Source organism: Rhincodon typus, chromosome 2 (assembly GCF_021869965.1).
Source record: "Rhincodon typus isolate 14 chromosome 2, sRhiTyp1.1, whole genome shotgun sequence".
Taxonomy (NCBI): domain Eukaryota; kingdom Metazoa; phylum Chordata; class Chondrichthyes; order Orectolobiformes; family Rhincodontidae; genus Rhincodon; species Rhincodon typus.
In genome coordinates this window covers 78,920,187-78,945,186 of record NC_063333.1, presented here as the reverse complement: position 1 = coordinate 78,945,186, position 25,000 = coordinate 78,920,187, and the positions used below count along the sequence as shown (strand labels likewise).

General features: G+C 38.1%; 1 protein-coding gene across 1 annotated transcript; it reads right to left on the bottom strand.

Moving 5' to 3' along the window:
* Positions 1–4,694: 4,694 nt before the first annotated feature.
* Positions 4,695–24,990, bottom strand: ccdc126 (coiled-coil domain containing 126). The gene is made up of 4 exons (XM_048606506.1): positions 23,346–24,990; positions 17,145–17,265; positions 14,103–14,474; positions 4,695–8,359 (listed from the first exon to the last, which is right to left on the bottom strand). Exons 3-4 carry the CDS (start codon positions 14,338–14,340, stop codon positions 8,178–8,180), a joined length of 420 nt encoding a protein of 139 aa, XP_048462463.1. The 5' UTR covers positions 14,341–14,474; positions 17,145–17,265; positions 23,346–24,990; the 3' UTR covers positions 4,695–8,177.
* Positions 24,991–25,000: the final 10 nt, after the last annotated feature.

The following is a 25,000-nucleotide window of genomic DNA, read 5'->3' as shown; positions in this document are numbered from 1 at the left end:
CCAAAGTAGAATGCATGAGAAAACTACGATGAAATTACATTAAATGACAGACTGACTATTAGTTATTGAAAATTGGATGTTGCAGGAGTGCTCATAAGTAAGGCATAAATTTGTGCATGCATGGCATGTAACCCCAAAATGTTAGACAACTTTTTTTTTTCCAAGAACTTAAAGTAACATACCTCGCTGAGATACACAATAAATGAACACACTGTTCCATTGACACCATAGTTTGCATAGCAAGGTTCAGATTTCCACATCTCTTGCATCCACTTCAGCAAAAATAAAGCAAGAAGAAAATTATAATTGCAAGCGTTCAGTATCAAGAAAATTCATTACATTCGGGTTTGCTAATATGAAAAGAATCCTATCATTAGGCATCACTAGAAAAAAAAAAGATCAAAGTATAAAAAGAAGTTGTAACTGCTTATATAAATTCATCTTAAAACTTGGTTTTCATTCAGCATTTTTGCCTTTGCTGCTTTGAATTATGTCACTCAGATTTTGCCACTTCATCTTCCACCTTTTAGATGGCCCTTAAAAAGGGTGCATTTGAATCTGCTTTTATAGTCAGCAATTACTCCTGCTTACTTACTAATAAATTTGTTACTAACAAATCCATGTGCATCATTCCTTGTTTGAATCCTTCAATTTAGACCCCATCATGACGACCAAACTGGTCAAATCACCATTGTGTGGGTTTTCTTCTGTGGGTCATTCCATCATTGCCTTACATTGATTTCTGTATTTACTTTCTGTTACTAACTTGACGATACTATCCTGCTGCATCATCTGTGTCTTATATATGTGGCACTGCACTTACAAGGTTACTTCCTACTTATTCTAATCAGCATATCTGCCATGCCTCCAAGTTCCATCTTTGACCCTTTTCTATTCCCAATCCAGACGTTTCCCCTCAGCAATATCTTAATAAAGCATGCAGCCAGTTTTCTTGCATATGCCAACCCAGCATCAGCAACCTTTATTTCTTCACCACACCTCTTGATTTGATGACGTGTTCCTGACTTCGAAGAGAGTGAAAATAAAGAGACGAGGAGAGTGACCTCCTTTGATACTAAAGCAACACTGAACTGGCTGTAGAACTAAGGATTTCAAACAAAATGTTAGTCAATTGGGATTAGGCAAAATTTTCCACTAATGACATTGAATGTGACTGTTACAAGTCTTAGGATATGGCTGCAAAGTTCCTCAGAGCAGTGCCCCAGACCCAACAATCTTGAGCAGCTTCATTATGATTGCAGAAGTGTGGATATTGACTGATTATTGCAATGTTCAAATTCCACCTACAAATTCTTGAATAATGAAGCTGTTCATACATGCAAGCACAAAGACCTGGAACATCCAGGCTTGGGCTGATAAGGGGCAGGTGAGCTTTCATGCCACACAAATGCCAGGAAATAACCATCATCTGTATTACCAATACAGCTAACCACCTTCTTATGGCATTCAATAGCACTCCCAACAAGATATCATCATTAAGATTCCAAAGGCAACCATTGATCTAAACATAACAGGATCAGTTACATAGCGACAAGAGAAGATCAAAAGGTCAGAAATTCTAGGACCTCCCAAAGCCTATTCAACACCTATTAGACACAGTCAGGAGTAGGATGAGACACTTTGCACATAGTTCAATAAGTACAGCTCTACAGCCGTTAAGGAGTAAGACGCCATTTAGGACAAAGCAGCCCATTTGACTGGCATTCCATCCACCACTGTTGCATAGTGGCATTATTGTGTACCATACCAGAAGATGTACCATAATAACTCAAAAGTTTATTTGGCAACAGCTCCAAAACCAGTCATCAACCACCTGGAAGGTAAAGGGCAGTAGTGGCATGGAAACACCACCTTCAACTTCCCCTCCAAATCAATCACCACCCTGGCCTGAAATGTTCCTACATAATGACTGGATTAAGATTCTGGGCTTCCTTATCTTTAACAGCACAATTAAGCATATTTTCACTTCACAAACTGCAGCAGTCCAAGAAAGCTCACCCCATATTCTCAAGAGCAACTAGGGGTGCTAAAAGTATTCATATTTCAAGAATAAACAATTAAAAAATTGAAGAAAAGCAAAGATCTCTATTTAACCTACTTTTAAGCCATAGCACTGATGGTTGCATTGGACCATGACTTATGATTATTAGTTCAGTCCTGTCTGACTTTTGCTGCAGCCTCATTGATCACCTAATCTGCATTTGTAAAAAGCTCAACAGACATTAATTTGAGTAGGTTGATCAAACTTGGTATTGTAGAGGCTTCGGTCCCCAAAACCACCACACCACGCTGTATTTATTCCATCTTTAAAAGCATACTTAAAATAGTCAGTCATCGGCAGCACCTTTAGCAACTAGTGATTGGTTTTTTATATGTCTGCTTGAGCAGAATGGTTGCAGTAGCAAAATCAGTTTCTCTATGAATGGCATGTAATTGTACAGGCAACCAATTTTTTAAAAAAACAAGGTATATTTGAGATGTACACTTATTTTCTCATCATTCTTCAGGTTCTTCAAGGCCACTAAACAATGGTTGACAAGATGGGCAACCCGCTCCCTGGCTGCAGCCGTTCGAGAGAGGTTGGTGATCAGGTGGCATAAATCAAACCAGATAAAAGCATTCAAAATTCAGTTTTGCTTTTTAGTACATATACTCAACCATTTTTTAATCGTTCCAAAATAATGACTGCAAAGACACTTGATGCTGTGCAGTATTTTTGCCCATATGACTATTCATAAGACCTTCACCTGGGTTGTGACTACTGGCAGCTTACTCAACCTTGAAAGGAACTACATTCATGCAAGTCTTTTCTTTTTGAATTATCAAAAGCCTGCATGCTAATACCACCTCAAAAGAAACTGACAACAAACACAATAAATATTTAAGGAACAAATAAAGAAATGGTTAAGTTTACATTTTAAAAAATTGATCTTAAGGTTTATTTCCTCACCTTAATTTTCTCTTCACAATGTGGAAAACCATCTATTGATGTTAAACCACACAAAGTTGAAAGTTCTGTAATGATATGAAGTTTGGTTAAGTTAATAACAAATTATAAGGCAGGAAGCAATTATCTGAATTACGTACAGGGGTATGAGTTAATCATGTGTTTCAAGGGACAAGTGAGTGGGTCGAGGAGCATAGGTTGGCAGTGAGGACATGAAGAATCATGCCCGAGTGAGTGGAGGGCTGTGGGTTAGCTATAAAAGGTTGCAGGACATCCTTGTGACATACATAGGAGGAACTGGATACCAGGCATAGGTTGGCACAGAGATTATGAGGGGCAAGTGGTAACATAGGGATTGACATGTATAGAGCATGGGGAGTGGGTGGAAGTAGTGAGGAGTGAGGCTCAATTTACCCTTCTCCTTAGTGCTGCAACAAAGTCTGGAGCACCAAAGTCGGCCTTTTGCTCAGGCTGCCTCACACCCGGCAGCCCTTAAACTCTTTGCTGATCGGCAGCTATGACTTTCAAAACCTGTCCACCACTCCCCACCCCACCTCCAAAAGAAATTTTGGGGCACTTTGTGGACATGCAAATTATCCCAACTTGGAAGCAAAAATGTAGGCCAAGGTCTTGAGTATTTTTTCTAGAATTTAACTGAGTTTTGACCAACAAAGGAAGAGATGTTGTTCTTTAAGTTGTAAATGTTTAATGGCTTGCTGTTCATCAATGGTGTTTTACCACTTGATGAATCTTTCAATTTTTACTAGCTGTAGGAGGATGAAAACCTAACTGCTAACTCCAAGGTTGGTCCTCAAGGTGTCAAATAATTAGATAAAGTTTTGTTTTGTAGAAAGAAAAGGCACATTTCAATTGTATATCAGAATATGAAATTGAATATTCAGTCATGTGCGGAGTAGTACATACTTATATTTCATTTCAAAAGTTAGTTTGTGAAATTCATTCCGAAACTAGAATGGTAAGGATGACCACACCTCAGCAAAGAAATAATATGTATGTCAACCGGTCCAGTTACAATGCCTACATGTAGGCAATCTCTTAATACCATAACAGTATTTCTAAAATACACCATAGAAAGTTGTTTTGTATGATTTTCTTAAGGCAAATTAGCCTATTTCAGTACCATCAACAATTATGCTAACTTTAATAAAAATATAAACAGATTTTTCCCCTCCCTTCCTATAAAAATGTGTTTTATTATAGACAGAAAATATGCTGTAATCTGCCAGGAATTACCTTTCCCTTCAGTTGCATCTAAATTGTGTTGTTTCAAAAAGTCTGTCTCTTTGTAAACAATAGTAGGTTAGAAAAATTATTTGGCCCATCCTGTCCATATCAGCCCTTTAATACTCCAATCTTATTCCACTAACGCAGGCACTCCTCTTGTAACCTATTGCGTGCCTCTGTTTCAAACATTTCACTGCAATTTTAAACTAATGAAAAGATCAAAATTAATAGCTCTAACAGAAAACTGAGAACAATCTCTTTCGAACGAAGTGCTAAATAGCTTTGGGGCATTTTGCACTCAGTATCTAATGTATACTGTGGAATTTCATCTCAGAGGCTCCCAAAAGCAGATTTTGAATTCAGACCTTCTGGCAGAAAACAGCGTAAGCTGAAGGAAAGAAGCCAGGAAATATGCATTAAATAGCAATGACTCCCAAAGAAAAGCAATACATAAAAGAACCAGACAGACCAGGAAAGTGAAAAATAGTGCCGTAAGCCTTTTAAATGAACTTTATTAAAAGTACTTCCAACCACAAAGCTCCAGAAACAATGTCACATAATAATGATTAAGCTTTGCAGTAGCACATTATTTTGCTATACAGTTTAAAAAAAGACTCCGGTGAAATACAATTATTTCCAGTATTTTTAAATTCTCAAAAATAGTTCATGTATCTCGATTTTATTATTGAAATAGATTATTAAACAGTCAGAGATGATATTACTCCTGTGCAAGTTGCAAGAAAAACTGGTTAACCCAACAGTGGCACAAAAATTACAAAAAATTCTGTTATAAGTGCAAAGCAACAAATATTGCACAAATTGAGCATAGGTTTCTCTATTAATGAAAATATGGCAGCCAGTAAAAGAATTGCAGCAACAATAAAATTATTTTCACTATACAGACTGCAGTAGTTCAAGAAGACACACCACCACCACATTCTCAGTGATATGCAATAAATGTTGGCCTTGTTAGTCACACCCATACCTCAAGGAGGAGTTAACGCAAAAGTTGTATATAATTTAAGTTCGAACTCACTTATGTATGGAACTGAAAGGAAATGCAATTCTGGTGTAAAACATTTATCAAATCAAATTTAGGACAGGTTGGAATGTTGGAATTTTTTTTAGAAGTTTCAGGCTCGTGCTGCCAAGATAATTAATATAATGCACTTACAATTTTTACCATAAACTGAACACTAAGTGACTTACTATGCATGTTATGGTATCAGTAACAAAGTAAGCAGACGTTTTTATGTTACAGTACAATAGGTCGTCATTTGGCCTGCAACATCAGTGCCAGTTCTCTACAAGAGCAACTCAGCGAGTCCTACTTACTTGCCAATTTTCTCTCTCTAGGTGTTCATCCTCCATCTATTTATTTAAATATCTTGAAAAAAATAAGATATAATTGCCTAATAGTGTACTAGTATTATAATACTGAAAAGATTAATTTAAAATGTGGTGTTTTCCATCATTTACTTCATATTCAACCACTTGGTATATTATATTAGTAACTCTTTAGTTGCAAAATACCAATTAAATTAACTTAGGAAAATACAATGAGGAGAAATAGAATACACTTCCAGGACAAAGCTATCAACCTTAGATCTGAATTAATACCCAGAAAGGAAATCCTTTGGACGGATTCATTTCTCACTCTTCAGATTGCTTTAATTCAAATTAAATTTCCTTCTCAATACTGCATTTAATTTTAAGATAGCAATAGTGTTTTAAAAGTGGTCACACGCTGGGCAAAAGTTACGAAAATGAAGGCAAATCCTAGCCTAACAACATTATCTGGACAAATATCATAACTACCTCTAAGAGAAATTTCAATGTGATTAGTGTTAATAACTAATATTTTAACTCCAACATTCCAACCACTGACTTATCTGCAAACTTCTTTGAAAACACAATACTGCAAGTAAGCCAGTAAAGGACTGTGATTTAAAAACGGTCTTGCTGAAATCTGTTGTGGTCTAAATCAAATGTAACAGCGCTAGAGAATGGGATTTCTGTCAACTGAAAGTCAACACGAACTATTCTCAGGTGAGTTGCAAAATAAGTCACCTCTACATTCTCATTATGATGTCTTATCCTAGAAGTGCATTCCCTATGACACAACGAACATTGATTTTTTTTTTTAAACAGTAAGGTTCCTGATGTTTCCCTGAGTAATACGGTGAATTTTATGTTACTTGCTTAGGTTCATTAAAAGCCAGGTTGACATGATTCAAACTCTCTTAACGTAAGACACTTGCCTATCACTGTGAAGAAAGACTTTAAGCCCAAGACTTGAACACAAAGGGATACAATGACAGCCCACTGCTGCAGCCAATTATTGAGATAATTAGTATGTTCAACACCATTAAAAAAACTGAGCATCTACTAAATGCTGTCCAATTAGTTTTGTTCAGTTTTTTTCCTTGCTTTGCAAAACACATTTGACAGCACAAATAAAAGGAACAGTTAAATGAAGCATAAAGTAACAAAGCAAATGTAAACCCCAAGCCCCAAAAATAGATGTTTATTGCTCAGCAGATGAACAGATCAAAAAGCACACAGTTACAAAAAGCATACATACTTAAATCTGCAGCACTGAGTAGGAAACATTAGATGTCAGACTATTTGTGCAGTTTGTTTTATGGTAATGCACAGCTTCTGATAAATTCATTACACTAAAAATGTATTTATATTTTATTAGGAGTTGAATATATAGGCAAAGTACGTGTGAATTTTCCCAATTAATGTTTTATGAATGTTACCTGCAGCTCTAATGTGAACACCTACAGGCTTCCTCCCATTATTACTGTATACATAACACAAAGGTCAACTGGCCTGGAGATTTCGCTGTACTTTTAAAGATGGATACCTTATTCTCGAATGACATGTTTTACTATAAAGTACTGCAGTTTTAATTACACTGGGGAACAGGGCACAATTAAGTCTGTTTCCATCAATAAGCTCACGACCTGAAATATATTGAGTACAAGGTAATTCTGCATACCAATTAGAAACTTTACAAGCAGACAATGTAATAAACCCCGACAATAAAAAATAATTCAAATTAAATAAAGCAAGCAGATGACCTTTTTATATCTAAATAAAAACAGGTGCCTAGCAGGTACAGAAAGTTAAGGTAGTGGTACTAGTCCAATACACAAAAATTTGCAGAACATTGAAAAAAATTAATTGCCCATCTATGTCTTAATGAGTGTGTAAATAATCAGGTTCCCTTTCTTTCTAAACAGCATATTGCAAAATGTCTGCAATAGCTTTAATCTGTACAGTACATTCACTGTCAGTCATTTCAAAAATCTCTTCAGCTTTGAAGGTATCAGTGCAAGTACAACTTCGGGCTAGGTGAAATGAATGGAGAATGGGGATGATGTATTCTTATTATTATATTTGAAAAAGTGATCCTAGGATATATACTGGTAGCATACAAAAACATATCATTACTGACCAATTATTCAGCATGACTGTTTTGTGTTAACATGCAAATTCAGTGCACTTAAAACAGTTTAAAATAAAGTCATTACAGTTTAACATCAGTAAAGATGTGACAACTTTAAATACATATTGGTGGGATATTATTGTTTGGCTAGGTCATTTTTATTTCATACAACAGATCTCCTTTGACTACAAGCATAACATTTTTAAAACCCAGCCAACTAAAATAGCACTGAACCAGGAGACAGATCCCCAAGGATTTGCATTCACATGCAACCTGTTCCGGTATGACATGAGGTTGAATTTTTTTTGCAAAATTAGCTTTAACACAATATACTGATCTCAAAATTCAATGAGATTGTACAGAACACCAGATACTTACTGTACTTCAACTGGACAGAAATGCCAATGAAACCCTCCAAAAAAGGTCTGTAAGATTTGATGGTTACCAAAGCAGAAAGGGAAACCAAAAAAAATGCAAAGCCATTTTCTTACCCCCTTTGCAGACTTGCTATCTAATACTACCTTGAACATTCATTTGTTTATTGGAAGCTGCTGACACAGGATTGGTGTTGGTATTGTTGGTACTATTTGTCAAGCCGTTTGTAAGCATGTCGTCCACCCTGTTTTCCAGCTTTCCCAGGCGCTGTAATATGTCATCAAGCAGGACAGCAATTGTTTTTTTCAGATCAGCTAAGGAAGAAAAGAATATTAAATGTTTCATATCAATCAATTTTCATCTGACACATTTCCCTTTGACCAGAATACAAGAACTGAAAACAGAAACTGCACATGACTGCACATAAAATACTCCCCAAAAGGGATTTACCTTGAAAATACATGCCTTTAAAAAAATTCCTACCTTATCAGAGACAACAAATTGAGAGGAATGGGTATTAAATTTATACTAACGTCCATAGACGTACAATTCAACTAACTTTTAGTAGCACCTTAGTCAAGTCAACGCATATGACAAAGGAATTTAATTTTGCCAATTTGTCATGGCGAGTGATAAAATGCTGAAGTTATAATTGTTCATTTGACAAATCCTAATTATGATATCAGTGATGCTGGATCACATTATTGGACTCACCGTTCCTGTTAAGATGGCAACTTTGGAAGCTTCACACGATAATTACTTTATATGAGTCTACTACATAATTGTAAGGCAGCAGGTGGAGTCTGGGACGAGTGGGATGGCTGTGTGGAGTCAGATGAGAAAAAGGAGAAAACTAAGAGCATTCATGGCTCTAAGGTCTTAAATTCAGTATATAGGGGTTTCTGCTATAATGCAATAGTTGCATTCCTGTGCAACATCGCGCTATAGAAATAAAAGCGCCTATGAGAAAAGCAGGGTTAGGGGCAGATCACCAAAAAAATCTAAATCTAAAGTGCTTTTGTCCGTGACCTCAGATTTGTTCCAGCAATACAGCTTGATTTTATCTTTTCTGCATTGTCTCTAATGCTGCATAAGGTAGACTCCTTTACTGTTACGCGAACTATATCACATGTTCTCTCATTCTGCTCAAAACGCTTTATAACATCTAGGTCCTCTTCCAGTGGTAAAGCCTTTCTTTTGCATTCAGCACCCGCAATTTTATCACCAGGACGCTTCTTGCTAACATTCTTGTCACTTTGTCCTTGCATTTTGCGGGTAAGATGGCAGAATTTGCATAAAAAATGGAGTACTGTAAACTCTCAGAAAGTGGGATGATTGTGTGATGCTGGCATGGAGACTCTTTCAGCTCTAACCCATTGCGCATGCTCAAAGCCCACAAAATGATCATGTGATGTCGACGCGCACTGATGGAATCGCGTTATAGCCAACAGGTTTGCATTGTAGAAATAGCGTTCCCCTATTCGTAAGTTGTGTTATAGCCAATTCGCGTTGCCAGAACACATGTTACAGCAGAATCCCCTGTGCTGAAGACAGAGGCATGATGTCACTTTTTTAGCATCATCTGCCACAAAGAACGTATGTGTAAAGTGCAGAAGCTTTGCTGTGGATAATGCACTTCAGAATAGAGGTGACCCACTTAATGCATGACTGATAATGTCAGTGAGGAGGTTAAACAACAAGGTTCAAGAATGCTATTAACATGGGCATGTGACAACAGGATATGAATTCGAGCAAGCGATCAAGGTGATGTTGTTTTCCGGTCCCTGGACAGATTTGGAGATGTCCTTTAATATGAACTAAACAATCTTGAGAATTTACTGTTCTCTGCACAACATCGTGCAGTCACCAGTTTTGGACTTGAAGCAAGGACTGGAGTGCATTAACTCCTCAGAAGAGGCTGAAGTGACACATGAACAGGCTGAATGCGGTCGAGCTATGACACCAGTACAGGTGCACCTGTCTGTCTGGAATTCCCTCAAAAGGTACAATTTTGTTAAGCTGCACCAGGACATCCAATTGACCTCTCCCTGCCCCAAATACAAAACAGTTTATAATTAAAGTATTTCTATTACAGATAGATACTGCTCTGCTTGAGGCTTTGCATCAGCATCATCAACCAGGCAGCAGCAAAATAAGCAAAAAACAGTAAAGATGGTGTAAACTGGGAGCTGTTAAATGACATCTTTTGGATTTGGAAGGCTATGAGGGCTTGCGAAGATTCCTCCACTTAACCGTTGCAGAGGCAGAACTGACCACTGGGTCATGACGCAGCCTGAGTGTTGTGAGGAGTGGAAGCACATTGAGCAGGGTCCTCACTTTCACATATTCTCTTGGTCTACCTAACAGTATTCACCTGGAGAGCACTACTGCATAGAGGGGCAAAGGTGAGGCAAGATTTTGATCAATCTTTATGGTGGTAAACCTTGCAGGCTATTAGAGAGAGCCAGAATACATTAGCTGAGCAATCACATTTGATAATTCATGAAGCAAAGATGAAGGTAACATATAGCCAAGATGAGACAGTGAAAAACTTGGAAGGGAAGTTAGAGGTGATGATGTTGCCATGCATTAGTTGACCTTGGAGTTTTAGGCAACGGTGGTAATGGGCTTAGCAGGCAAAAAGAATTCAAGAATTTACTGCAGTGCAACTTGGCATTGGAAGACTCAGTAACAGATGATGAGCTACATGCTACATAATACTGAGCCCATGCACTAGGCGAACTAGCCACAATTATTTTTTAATGTTTTTGTTGGTGCAATGCATGAAATGCAGAAACTATTTCATTTACAGCGAAGTACCACAAAGAGCAGTGAGATAGATGACCATATAATCTAGTAGTAGGGCAAGAAGGGATAAGTATTATCTAAGATACTGGAAGGATCCCCTTTAATCATCTTTATACAGTGCCATATCACCTTTTACATGCACTTGCATGGCAGACAGGATTTCAATTCAACATGCCACAAAAGAAACATGTCATTTGACTATGCACCATTCCCTCAGCACTCCACTAAAGTGCCAGTCCATTTTCATGGCTAGCTGATTAAACTCCTGCGGACACCTATACCCATTTGAAAGCAACATGCTCGAGCTCACCGGCAGGAACAGTGTACACACAATATCAAGTGATCACTGGGTGCGCATTTGGGTGGCTTAGTTTTGAATAGAACAAATACATTTCTGAGATGTCTCAATGAGGACTTTATAAGCTTCAAAATCTCCCCACCCCCGACCTCATCCCAAGACCAGCACCCCCTTCTCATCCCCACCTCCTTGACCTGTCCGTCTGTTCTCACACCTATCCGCTCCTCCCACCTCACTGACCAACCCCCACCCCCACTTCCTACCTACACTCACCTCACCTTTACTAGCCTCATCCCTGCTTCTTTGACCTGTCCGTCTTCCCTCCCTCCCACCCACCCCAACTCCCTACCTACACTCACCTTTACTGGCTTCATCCCCGCCTCCTTGACCTGTCCGTCTTCTCTCCACTTATCTGCTCCATAGATTGCTTCTTGTTTTGGTACATGGCTGATTACCAATTTAAAAATAAATTACTTGTAAACTGAGTTCTTCTCAGAACAACTTCTAATGCAAAATAAAAACCTGAAAAAATTGCAGATGCTGTAAATCAGAAACAAAACCAGAAATTGCTAGAAAAGCTCAGCAGGTCTGTCAGCATCTGTGGAGAGAAGTCAGAGGTAATGTTTCAAAGGGCATGCTGAACATACAACAACTCTTTGTGGCCAATTTAACCCCCATTTGTTCTGAGGAAGCATCACCTGACCTGAAACATGAACACTGATTTCTTTCCACAGATGCTGCCAGACCTGCTGAGCTATTCCAGCAATTTCTGTTTTTCTAACTTCTAATGGAAGAAGGGCTTATAAACAAAGCACGTAAACGAAAGTTAATTAGCAAAATTGTTAGGGGATAAACTAGGTAATTATGATTTAGAATGGACTACCCAAATCTGTGGTGGAAACACATTCAAAAGGGAATTGGATAAAGACTTAAGTTAATATGGTCATCCTGCATCAACTGAAGTGAGAAGGAGTCAGTGCTCCACATCTATTTATTTGCATTTCATAGTTCAAAATATGAATAACAAAATCTATTTTTTGAGGATTTGGAACAGGTGGATTTTTCCAACAATTGACAATGTTGTCATTGTCATCATTACATTCTGAATTCCAGATTCTTATCGAATTCAATGTCAACCATTTGTGATGCTGGATTCAAGCCCAGGTCTCCAGAACATTATGTGGAGCTCTGGATTGATAGCACAGTGTTATCATACTAAGTCATCAACTCCCCTGTGTCAAGGACTGGATGGGATTTTGTTCACCGGGTATTTGACATCTTTTCAATTGTGTTACTTCTAGATAGCTCTGTTATGTTTTTTTTTTAAAATCACAATAAACATGGAAAAATAGAACAGTACAGGACTGAAATTGGCCCTTCAGCCCACCATGTCTGCACTGACCATGATGCCATCCTAACTAATCCCATGTACCAGCACGTGGTCAGTATCCCTCTATTCTCTGCCTGTTCATGTGTCATAAACGTTGCTTTTGTATCTGCTTCCATCATCTCCCTTTGCAGTGCGTTCTGCACACCTATTATCCCCTGTATAAAAAAAAATTAAATTTGTTCAAGAGATGTGGGCATACATGGCCAGGCTAGCATTTATTACCCATCCCTAATTGCCCAGAAGCCAGTTAAATGTCAACCACATTGCTGTGATCCGGTGTCACATGTATACCAAACCAGATAAGACAATCGACATTTGTTTCATGGTCATCATCAAATTCCTAATTCCAGATATTTATTGAATACAAATTTCCACCATCTCACATGACAAGAATAGAAACTGGGTCCCAGGGTCAAAACCAAGTCTGGATTAATAGTTTAGCGATAATACTACTAGATTATCACATCCCACATCAGTAGCCTCGCTCTTCTCCTTTCAATTTTTCCTTCTAACCTTAAACCTATGTTCCCTAGTATTTCACATTCTCACCCTGGGTTTTTAAAAAAAAAAAAGAAAGAGTCTGACTATCCACCCTATCCACATCTCTCAATTTTATATACTTTTATCAAGTTGCCCTTCGGCCTCTAATGCTCCAGCAAAAGCAATCCACGTTTGTCCAGCCTAACCCTATAGCTAAATTACGAGGAGGCAATGGCCCGGTGGTATTATCACTGGACTGTTAATCCAGAGACCCCAGTGATGTTCTAGGGACCAGAGTTCAAATCCCACCACGAAAAATGGTGGAATTTGAATTCAATAAATATCTGGAATTTAGGGTCTAATGATGACCATGAATCCACGGCCAATTGTTGGAAAAACCCATCTGGTTCACTAATGTCCTTTAGGGAAGTAAACTGCCATCATTACCTGGTCTGTCTTATGTGTGACCGCAGACCCACAGCAATGTGGTTGATTCATAACTGCCCTCTGGACAATTAGAGATGGGCAATAAATGCTGGCCTAGCCAGCGATGCCCTCATCCCGTGAATGAATAAACGAACAAAAAAAAAAAACACTCCAATCCAAGCAACATCCTCTCTTGCACTTTCTCCAAAGCCTCCACAACTGCACATATTCCTCCAAAATGGGCTTAACTAAAAAATCTTAAACAGCTGCAACATGACTTGCCAATTTAAACCTAATTCTCAACCACCGAAGGCAAGCATGCCATATGCCTCCTTCACCAACTTATCCACTTCTTGTTAAAACAATCTGCAGCCTTGCATGTTTGTGTTTCAGTGAAAGACAGTAATGTTAATTGAAAATAAAGTAACAAAATATGACCTATCAAGCTAGACTTCATTCTGCGATCTGATTTGTCCAGTAGTGATATCAGGTTGCGTTATAACTGTTGCATATCAAAACAGTATACGTTCCTCTAATTAAGCTTCAGTATCCTAACACTTGGCTAACACAATTAAAACGTGACAGACATTTTCAGCATGATTCTTCTCACCAAAGGGAACACACACAACCAGAATATATGCTTTTCAGCTCTTACCATATCCTGCCATTGAAGCACCATGAGGACCATCCACTGCATTCTGATTTTCCTCTGCGAGAGCCCGGACGTATCTTTTACTGAGTTCCAGAATCTGTTCACGCAGTTCTATGCTGCTTTGGTGTTTTGGATGCTGGAATGTATATCGGAGTAGTACCAAGCCCCAGATAAACCCAAAAATCAACAGCAAAACACTTAGCTTCTGAGATGGATTTCTTCTGAACAGACTTCCAAACATGATTGTCCAACCACAGCCTCTTTTTGTGGAAAAACCAGTCACATTCTGAGATTCTTAATCTTTAGAATCCTTTACGTGAGTATTCAAACAGTTTATCCCTTTAAATCCCTTTCATCTGACGTTCACCTTCTGTCCTGTAAAATGTAGAAAGAAATGCATTTTTAGGATACAAAGTGAGCCAGCCTTTTCTTTAAACTGAAAATTGATCGGCAAAACAAAAATCCATAAATTCTTTTTATTGCTCCACAGCCAATGAGAAGTCGAAATTAAAAACAAGCAAAAAATTAGACAAAAAAAGTTGACAGTATCAGTGTCAACTCCACTTTTCTGTCCCATAAGATGTTCCCTTGGTGACTAAAAGTCTATCAATCCCAGTTTTGAATGTACTTATTGTCTGGCAACCATCACCTTCTATAATAGAAAGTTACAAAGATTCATCACCCATCTAGAAAACAAATTGTTCATCTCAACCTTAATTGGACAAAAGTTTATCTTAATATTGCCCTCTAGGCTTAGAGTCTCCAACCAGGGAAAACAACTGTTAGCATCTACATGTCAGGGTCACTAGAAATTTTATGTTTCAATGCGATCACTGCTCATCTAAACTCTTTTTTTAAAAAAAAAGATTATTCTACACAATTTACCTTCACGAGTTAGTTCTTTCACACGAGTAATCAATGTCGTGAACTTTGTTTCAAGGAGTATCCTTCCTTAGGCTAGAGACCAAAACAAAACAAAAAGGGACCAAGACCTACTGGTGTGCACACATAAATCTTTGGTGGGGCAGGCCAAGGAAGGAAACATCCTTAACTTTAGAAAGCGAATAATGAGTACAAAAGTGAGGAAGTACAAAATGAAGGAGTAGTAAACTGCTAAGGGTGACAGCTTCATTCAAAAAGGGAGGCAAAAAGCAGGAAAATTTAGGCTGATTTGCCTAACGTCTATTATTGAAAAAATTGGAATGGATGATTAACAAGAAAAGCAACACTTTTGGAAAATCGATTTGATCAAACAGAGTCTGCATGGCTTCATGAAAGAGAAATCCTGTCTGACTAGTTTATTAGAATTTTTCGAGGAAGTCCCAACCAGATGGGATAGTGGGAATCAGAGAGGAAAGCATTGGATGTGTTGTATTTGGATTTCCAGAAGGCATTCAACAAAGGTACCTGACAAAAGGTTAAGTCATAAAAGCCCACAGTGTTGGAAGTAATATATTGATGTGGATAGAGAAAAGGCTAATGGGCAGGAAACAGCAAATGATGATAAAGGGATCTTTTTCAGGTTTGTAATTTGTAACTTGTAACAAATTGATACACATATCTCCACAGGGATCAGTGCCAGGACCGTAACTGTTTACAATATATTTTAATGACTTGGAAGAAGGAAGTGAATGTACTGCAGTCAAGTTTGCAGAGGACACAAATATAGGTGTAAAGACAATCTGTGGGAGGGATACAAACAGTTTACACAGAGATATTGATAGTTTAAGTGGGCAAAAAGTTGGCAAATCGAATACAATGTGGGAAATGTGAAGTTGTTCATTTTGGAAGGGAGAATAAAATTATTTAAATCGGAGAAAAACTGCAAAAAGCTGCAACACAAAGGGACTTGTGAGCATCTGAAACACAAAGTTAGCACACAGATAAGGCAGGTCATCAGGAAGGCTAATGGAATGTTGGTTCCTATTTCAAGGGGATTGGAGTATCAAAAGTAGGGATGGTTCAATTCAACTGTACAAGGTGCTGGTGAGACCACATCCGGAGTACTGTGAGCAGTTTTTGTCCCTTTAAATAAAGGGAGATACTATTTAATTGGATGCAGTTCTGAGAAGATTCACTAGAAAAATCCCAGGTATGGAGGGATTGTCTTATTAGCAAAGGTTACATGAGTTTGCATTCTACTTGATGGAGTTTAGAAGAATGAGAGGTGATCTCATTGAAACGTATGGGATTTTTAAGGGGCTTGGCAGGGTAAATGATGACAGGGTGCTCCTCTGATGGCAAAGCATAATCTCCCAACAAAGGGATGCCACTTTGAGACGGAGATGACAAGAAATTTCAGTGTTTTCAGTGTCTCTGGAACTCATTGCCACAGACAGCTGTGGGTGCAGAGTCCATTGCAATACTTAAGGCTGAGATTTTTGATCAATAGGAAAATCAAGGGCTACCGGGGAAAACACAGGAAAGTAACGGAGGGTTGTCAGATCTCCCATGAGCCTACTGAATGGCAGATGCCAAATTTCTATGGTCCATGGTCTTCAGGGTTTCACACTTGATTAAGGATATCAAAAGGCCTTACTAAAATGGTACCAGGAAAGAAAGAGTTCAATTATAGTGTTTACAGAAACTGAGGTCATACTTCTTCATACAGAGGAAATTAAGAAAAATAGGAAGGGCTTTAATAAAATAAAAATAATCTGTTTCAGGTAGAAGTGTTGCTAACAGGAAGGCACAGATTTGAGGCAATTAAAAAAAAAATCAGAGGCAACATGAGAAAACCTTTTTTAATGCAGCAAGTTATGATATGAAAAGCACTAACTGAAAAACTGTTGGAAGCAGTTTCAATAATAAATTTAACAAGGAATTGGATAAGTATTTGAAAAGAAAATCTTTATTGGGATAAAGGAAAAATGTAGGGGATGGGAACTAAATCTATTTAAAAGAGATGGGACAGGTGCAACAGACTAAATAGCTTCCATCATTCTTGAGGAAAATTCATAGTTTGCTGCTTTGTACAGTGCAAAACAGTGAAATTACTGTGCATTTCTATATGTGATTGCAGTAAAGAATTCAAGATCAACTTACAACAGTTTGTTAGCAATGTCTCATTAGTAGGATTCCACCGCATACAGGAAAGTCAAGAGGAGACATTTTATTGAATTCCATTTCATTATTCTTCAGTGCTCTATGTTATACAGCAGATTTGCTAAGGGAAAAGATCAAAGAAAATATTTTAATTAATCAACTTGTGTTTTATTTCTGGGAAAACCATTTAAGAAGTTTTACTTTCAAAAATATGTTTGATCTTGTCGAATGCTGCAGCCGTTGCTTTCACATCAGTGGCAAATATCTCATTAGAACATACTGCAAATTACATTAGTACCTTTTAAACTCCACAGGTGTGTTATTCTCAATGTCATTCATATAAAATAATTAATTTCACGTTTCTTTTTATTTGCAGAAGCAGATTTGCTTCCTATTTAGAAGCTGATATTACACAATGTGATTAGATAAAGATTGTTCCGGTGGCTGAATCATATGCAATCAACAAGAGGGTTTTCCACAGCCCTGCCTGCTCTAAGTCAAACATGTCTGACATTGCCCATAGCATTTTTTGTTGTTGTTGTGCATTACATGTTATTCTGTTTTTTTAGTATATATTTTAAATGGTTGATAAATCTTGGATCCTTTGCTTGCCCATTTATTTTCAAAATGTGCAAAGTCTGCATACAGGAAGGATTTACTTCCCATTAAAGAAAAGGAAATGGTGGGATTGTGATCTTGTCAGTGGACTACTAATCCAGAGTTCCAGTTTAATGTTCTTGGAACAAGGATTTGAACCCCACCACTACAGCTGGTGGAACTGGAATTCCATTAATATGTCATGGATCTAGAGCGACTCTCAGTAATGGTGATGGTGGCAAATATCATTGATTGTTGCAAAATTCACGTGATTCATTAGAGTCCTTTCAGGAATGAAAGTGGCCACAATTACCTGGCGTGGCTACAGTGATTTCAGACTCACTGCAATACAGATTATTTTTAACTCTCTCTTGAATGGCCTAGTAGGTCATCCAGTTCAAGAGCATTTAAGAAGGCAATAAATCTGGCCTTGCCAATGACAACTACATGCCATCAAATAATCAAAAAATCAGTTAGAGAAAAAGACAAGTTTGGATTGTGGTTGGGGTGAAGGAGTAAAAGGTCTGAAACTACTTTGGGGTCTTGAGTCACAACGGTAGCTGAATGCAATGTTTTAGGAATAGCACTGCATTTCTAAGAAGTGTTCTTGCGAAACACTTGACAATGTGTTCCACCTTTCTAAGAGATTCTAAATAACCTTTGCCAGCAAGGTTAAACAGAGATCATTTAAGATGCTGACATCTTTTGAGTTTTTCATTATATGATAATAGATATCATTCTGTCTGATTATTTCCAAACTAACAGCAACCAACCTACTTGGAACATTTCTGATGCAAACAGTTTGGTTCCAGTACTATTTCAGAATTTGAGAAGTCCTTTTTCTGATTATGTTGATAATGTTTTCCACTGCCAAATAAAATCTAAATGCCAATCATGCACACTGAAACCAAGATTAAAAAGATGTAAAGTATTGTTACTGAAGGAATCCTTTCATGTCATCCCAAATGTTGGGACATTTATAATCTCTATTCAGGTAAAGCCATTAACAGGGGAACTTTTATAGTTAACTATTTATACTACTTTCTCAACCCTGACACTTGCAAACGTTACGACCGAGAAGGTTTACCAAACCTGCAATCAAAAAGCAAAATACCATTGATACTGGAAATCTGAAATAAAAACAGAACCTTGGTAGATCAGGCAATATCTGTGCAGTGAAGGTGGTAGGGATAGCATTTTCAGCCTGATAAACATACCCTCTCCTCCCCACAGATACTGCTAAACCTGTTGAGTGTTTCAAAAATGCAAGGTGATCGGTTACTGATTACAGACAGTTGCATTAAAGGCAAGCAAATAATTTTCACCAAAATTGTGCATGAAGTAGAATAATTGTGTGTAATCACAACTTTCCTGACACAAACTAAATACAGAAACAAAACTGAAGTCAATTTTTATTTCATAGTTACTTCATTAAAAGTCAAATTTAAAAATCAGAAGAAGATTAATCTTAACCTATTTGGCACAGGATCATATTCCCATTAAATGCTGTAATGCTATTTTCTTTCTGGCTGATCTTCCATGGCATTCCTCACAGCAAAAGGTTACACTGTAGGAGTCTGTCAACTCAATTACAGATATCACCATTAACAACATCTGGAAAGCAGTCTGCAACTGATTTTCACAGTGAAGTATATTCTGACTACTTCCTTTAACAAATACATGCGTAGAAACAATAAAATAATTACTTAAGAGTTGAAAACTGGGAAAATGCCAGTCAATTGCAATTACTAAATGCCAGATCATAAAAGCATGCATACTTTAATTCTGATGTCTGTGGCTTTACAAAACAGTTAATGGTACTGTTCCTGTGAAGATTTATGATGTGGATATCCAAAATGGGTAATCAGTACATCAGATGAGGTGATGGCCCAGTGTTGTTATCGCTAGACTATTAACCTGGAGACCCAGATCATGGTAGATGGTGGAATTAAATTTAATAAAAATCTGTAATAGTTAAATAACGACCATTTAACGATCGATTATTATAAAATCCTATCTGATTTACTAACATCCTTTCGGGAAGGACACTGCTGTCCTTACCCAGTCTGGCCCACACATAACTCTAGACTCTCAATGTGGTTGGCTCTTAACAGCTCCATGAGCAATTAGAGATGTGCAATAGCCAGCAATGCCCACATCCTCTGAATGAATTTAAAAAAGGGTCACAGTAGATAAAAAAATTGAACTAGAAGGAACGATGTACAGATGTGGTGATTTAGGAACATACTTGGCTATATTATCACAAAATTAAAATATTTCAAACTGATCCTCAATCATGGAACTGCTTTACACAGGTCTAGTTCAAAATCCTATCCCATTTGAAAGCATTGTCAGCTACAGATGTTTTAGAAAAGTAGACTTTTAAAAGGGTTACAGAGGGTACAATACTAGGCAAGACTAGAAAGCAAAACTATCGAACTGATCATTGACTTCAAAAAAGAACATGCCCCCATCTACATCAACAGAACTGAGATTGAGAGGGTGGAGAGCGTCAAGCTCGGAACGACTATAACCGACAACCTGTCCTGGACTTCCCACATAGACGCGATGGTCAAGGAGACACAACAATGCCTCTTCTTCCTCAGGCAGCTCAGGAAATTTGGCAATCCCATAAGGACCCTCACCAACTTCTACAGATGCACTATTGAAAGCTTACTGTCTGGGTGCATAACAGCCTGGTATGGCAGCTGCTTTGCCCAGGATCATAAGAAACTATAGAAGGTGCTATGCATGGCTCAGATCATCATGGAAGCCAACCTTCCATCCATTCCATGGAAAGTTAGCATTTATGGAAGCAGATTTGAGTATAGGAGTAGTGAAGTCTTGCTTCAATTGTACAGGAACTTCGTTAGTCTGCACCTTGAGAACTATATGCAGGTTTTGTTTCCTTTTTACAGGAAAAATATTATTACCACAGAAAGAGTGCAGCAAAGGCTCACCAGATTTTTTCCCCAGGATGGCAGAAACGTCTTGTGGAGAGATTGAGCAAACTGGGTATTTCAAAGAGTATGAGGTAATGTCATTGAAGTTTACAAAACACTTCAAGGAATAGATAATATGTTCTCCAGGTGAGGGAGTCTAGAACCAGAGAGGACAATTTAAAAATAAGGGGGATCCACCTAGGTCCAACACAAGGGGAAATGTTTTTACTGAGAGGGTTATGTAACTTTGGAATGTTAGTGGAAGTTCAATCTTTGAACATGTGTAAGGTAGAAAATGATAAATTTGTGATTACCAGTCATATGGGAGTGGGATGGGTAAAAGGCATCAAGTTTATGATTTTCTGAAGAAGGGTTCCAACCCGAAACGTCAACTTTCCTGCTCCTCTGATGCTGCCTGGCCTGCTGCGCTTCTCCAGCTACACACTGCGTTATCTCTGACTCCAGCATTGGCAGTTCTTAGTCTCTCTAAGTTTATGATCAGACATGATCAATCTGAACAGCAGAGTAGGCTTGACAAACCAAATGATCACCTCCTGTTCCTATATTTTTGATTTAACACTATTATTAGGCATGTCCCTCTTCATCAAAACCAAACCGCTTGCTTGACAACATCCCTCTTCAGCATCCTCTGCTCAATGCTTCCTACCACTTGACCCACTCTCATCCTTAAGCTCACAACCTGTCGCCAAAGGTCTTGCTCATAAGATAGCAAGGGTTCAGGAGAGGGAAGAGAACCTTAGTATTCCTGAAAAGAAATGAACCACAGCAGGTTTTTGATTTACCGTTACCAGGACAGAACCACAAGAATGCCAAATTTCAAAAGGGAACAACAATTTATACTGTGAGATAAAGATGCTTACGTACAAGATAACTAACAAAAGATTTAAATTAGTCAAGTTTCCTGGGTTATACAGAAGTTCTATGTGAATTACTTGATCATATGTTTAAATGTGTAATCACACAGCAGTTGTAACATTAACTTATAACACTGTACCACAATCAGAGCCAAAACACTTATTTGTTCATGGGATATGGGCATCATTGACTAGGACAACATTTATTGCCCAACCTCATTTTCTCAGAGGGCAGTTAAATCAACCATTTTGCTATTGGTCTGGAATCACATGTAGGCCAGAGCAGGTAAAGACAGTAGATTTCCTTCCCTAAAAGACATTACTGAACCAGATGGGTTTTTAACCAAAAAAGAAAACAGTGGTTACATGGTCATCATTGGGCCAGCTTTTTGTGGGATTGAAATTTCATCATCTGCCATGATGGGATTTGAACCCATGCCCCCCCCTCAACCAAGGGTTCTGGACTTTTTGTCCAGTGACATTTCCACTACACCACCACCACCCCAAGTGAACGTAAGAGTGTTCAGAGTCATATCGTACGTATTCCAAAATGTTGACTGTACTTCTCTCTCCACAGATGTTGCCAGACCTGCTGATTTTCTCCAGCACTTTGTTAACGAAACAAAACTGACTGAGAGGCAGTGCAACTCTACATGCTAATTTGGGCCTTTGCACCTGATTCACATCACATCACAGAAATCTATAGCAAGTGCAAAGCTTAAATTAGGGTCTGATGTAAATCCTTTGTTAAGTATCTGAACAGTGACTGATCAATAGAGTGTGATCAATTAATACGTTTAAAGCTGAGCATTATTTAACAGAGAATATATGTAAAGAAAGGTATTATTAATTTTACAAAGAAGCAAGTCTAATCATGCAGATGTGAACTATTTCCTGGTCTAAACCTTTTCTTACTCTTGTTAATAGATGTTATGTTACAGATGTTATAATAGTTATGTTATCAGATTTCTAACTCACCAAGGAGACAGATGACCACACAATACATGCCAAATCCTTGCTGTTATTAACTAACAGCAAATGTTTACACTGAGTAAACTGTAAAGGACACATGTAAATCCATGACTAACTCAACCACATTAATTATTTTCATGGATGACTCTCTATGGTAAATTGATTAAGCAGGTGTACTGGATTTACTAATTTCCCAGTGCCATTCCAAAATCATGCCAACCTGAATTAAACAGCACAGAATTTAACCAACAATGGCTTGTGTTATTCAAGTCAGCAATAGCATTTACACGATTCTTAAATCCTCAGTTTGGATTATGCAATGGTCAATCACTGTTGCCCACCAAAGAAATTCATCCACAAAGTTCTAACAACATCTGTAGCAAGATTTCTCCCCCTTCCCAACATCAGTTTAAAATCTCGTGCAAGGGGATAGCTTCATGTGCAACATCATGATGCTAGCAAGCAGTTAAGCAGCAAATCACACTCAAGATTTTACACATAGGACAAAATACCTAACAATTAGATATTCTGCTTATCACACAAATCAGTAATGAGGTGCACAAACCTAAGTGCCGATGCAATGCTAGGTATGTAGACTTCATTTCCCAAAGACTGGCAGATTACATGAAACAGGACACTGTTTGTTGTTCACAACAGTCGTGGTCCCAACCACACCCAACACCCATGTTGGTCCTAGATGATCCAATAATAGATATGATTTTGCCATTGGACCATATTTGCTAAGTATGTAACCCTGAGCGTCATGCTGACTACCAATTTAAGACAATCAGTTGGGTTCACAGTATGGCACATACCACACATATTAATTCACAGGGCCTTGGTCTTTGCAGACAGAAAGAACACGTTCATGCATCATGTCTGTTTCAACTTAAGAGATGGCAGCCATTCTTCAGTTCATTCCTCAAAGAAGACGTTTTGCCCAGTAAACCTGCCTGGTGTAAATTTAAACAAAACTGGGTAGTCAACATTCAGTCATCATTTAATTTGTGCATTCACTATAGCTTGCCTTTGTCAATCAGAGTACAGGTGCAAATCAATCAGCATTTCCTTCTTACATGGGATAAAATGTTGTTCCCCTTTACATTGGGGAACGTATTATTACTGCAACTGTCCTGATGAATGCAAGATGGGAAGCTTCAAAAAAATGTCTTTTTACAGCAATTTTCAAGTCTGTATGCCTTTAAAACCTCAGTTACACCTTACTCAAAAATCTGAAACTGATTCAAGCACTTTTACAGCAAGACTAACAGTGCAAGAGTCAAAGTTTTCATCAATGCAATTGATTTCTCATTGGTGCAGCTTGGGAGAATATTAGAGATTATACTTACCTTAGACAGAGTATAATGAAGATCCACCAGACTTATTCCTGGGTTGGAAGAATTGTCCAACGAAGAGACTATGCCTATATTCTTTAGAGTTTAGAAGAATGAGATTTGCTTTCGATGAAGCACATGAAATTCTTCCAGCGTTTGACAGGGTAGATACAGGAACATCATTTCCACTGGATGGGGAGGGCTGCATGCAAGCCTCAGGATCAGTGTCAGATTAAGTGGCAGGCCATTCAGGGCTGAAAGGAGGGATTTCCTCATTTGGAGACTGGTAAATCTTTGGAATTCTCTACCCTAAAGGTCTGTGGAAGGTCAATCATTGAGTATATTCAATCCAGAGACCGATACATTTCTAGATATTAAAGACACAAAGGGGTATGGGGATAATCTAGAAAACGGCACTGAGGTAGAAATCAGCTAGTCGAATTGCACAGCAGATTTGAAGAACTGAATAACCTACTCCAGCTCCTATTTCTAGTGTTAACACTTCTGTCACTGGATAAACGTAGAGTTACACACAAAATCTGCATTCACACTGGGACTTCCACATGTAGTCTCAGTAGTGTAATAGGATGAATGCTGGTAGTTTCACAGTAATTTTCACTGCAAAATCCATACAAACCTATGAATTAGAAACAATACAGCGTAATGCTGGAGGAATACAGCACATCAGGCAGCATCAGAGGAGCAGGAAAGTCGACATTTCAGGTAGGGACTGTAATGTAGGCCATTAGCCTGCTTCGCATCAAGTAAGATCATGCCTGATCTGACTGCAACTTCAAATCCACATTCTCACCTAGTCCTGATAACTTTACAACGCTTCGCTCAATGAAAACTTCTCTGCAAAACAAAAATCAAGGACTCTGCTTGCACCACCTTTTCAGGAGGAGGGTTCAAACAACTCATGCACCTCAGATGAAAAAGAAATTACCTAATCTTTGTTTTACATGGGTAATGCCAAGTTGCTTGCAACTCGAGAAAAGTTAGCCAAATAAACGAAAGTTAGACAGCACTGCTCTGTAAGCAGAATTAAACTCTAATACGATCACTGACCAAGTGGGAAGTCAGGCAAGACTTGATTTCAGTTTGAACTTCGAAAATCCAGAACGATTGCCCAGTTC

Excerpts from the sequence above, each read along its gene's own strand:
- ccdc126 (XM_048606506.1), bottom strand. The coding sequence starts at position 14,340 with ATGTTTGGAAGTCTGTTCAGAAGAAATCCATCTCAGAAGCTAAGTGTT. Across the intron at positions 8,360-14,102 it reads TGCTTCAATGGCAGGATATG|CTGATCTGAAAAAAACAATT; the intron begins GTAAGAGCTGAA and ends TTTCTTCCTTAG.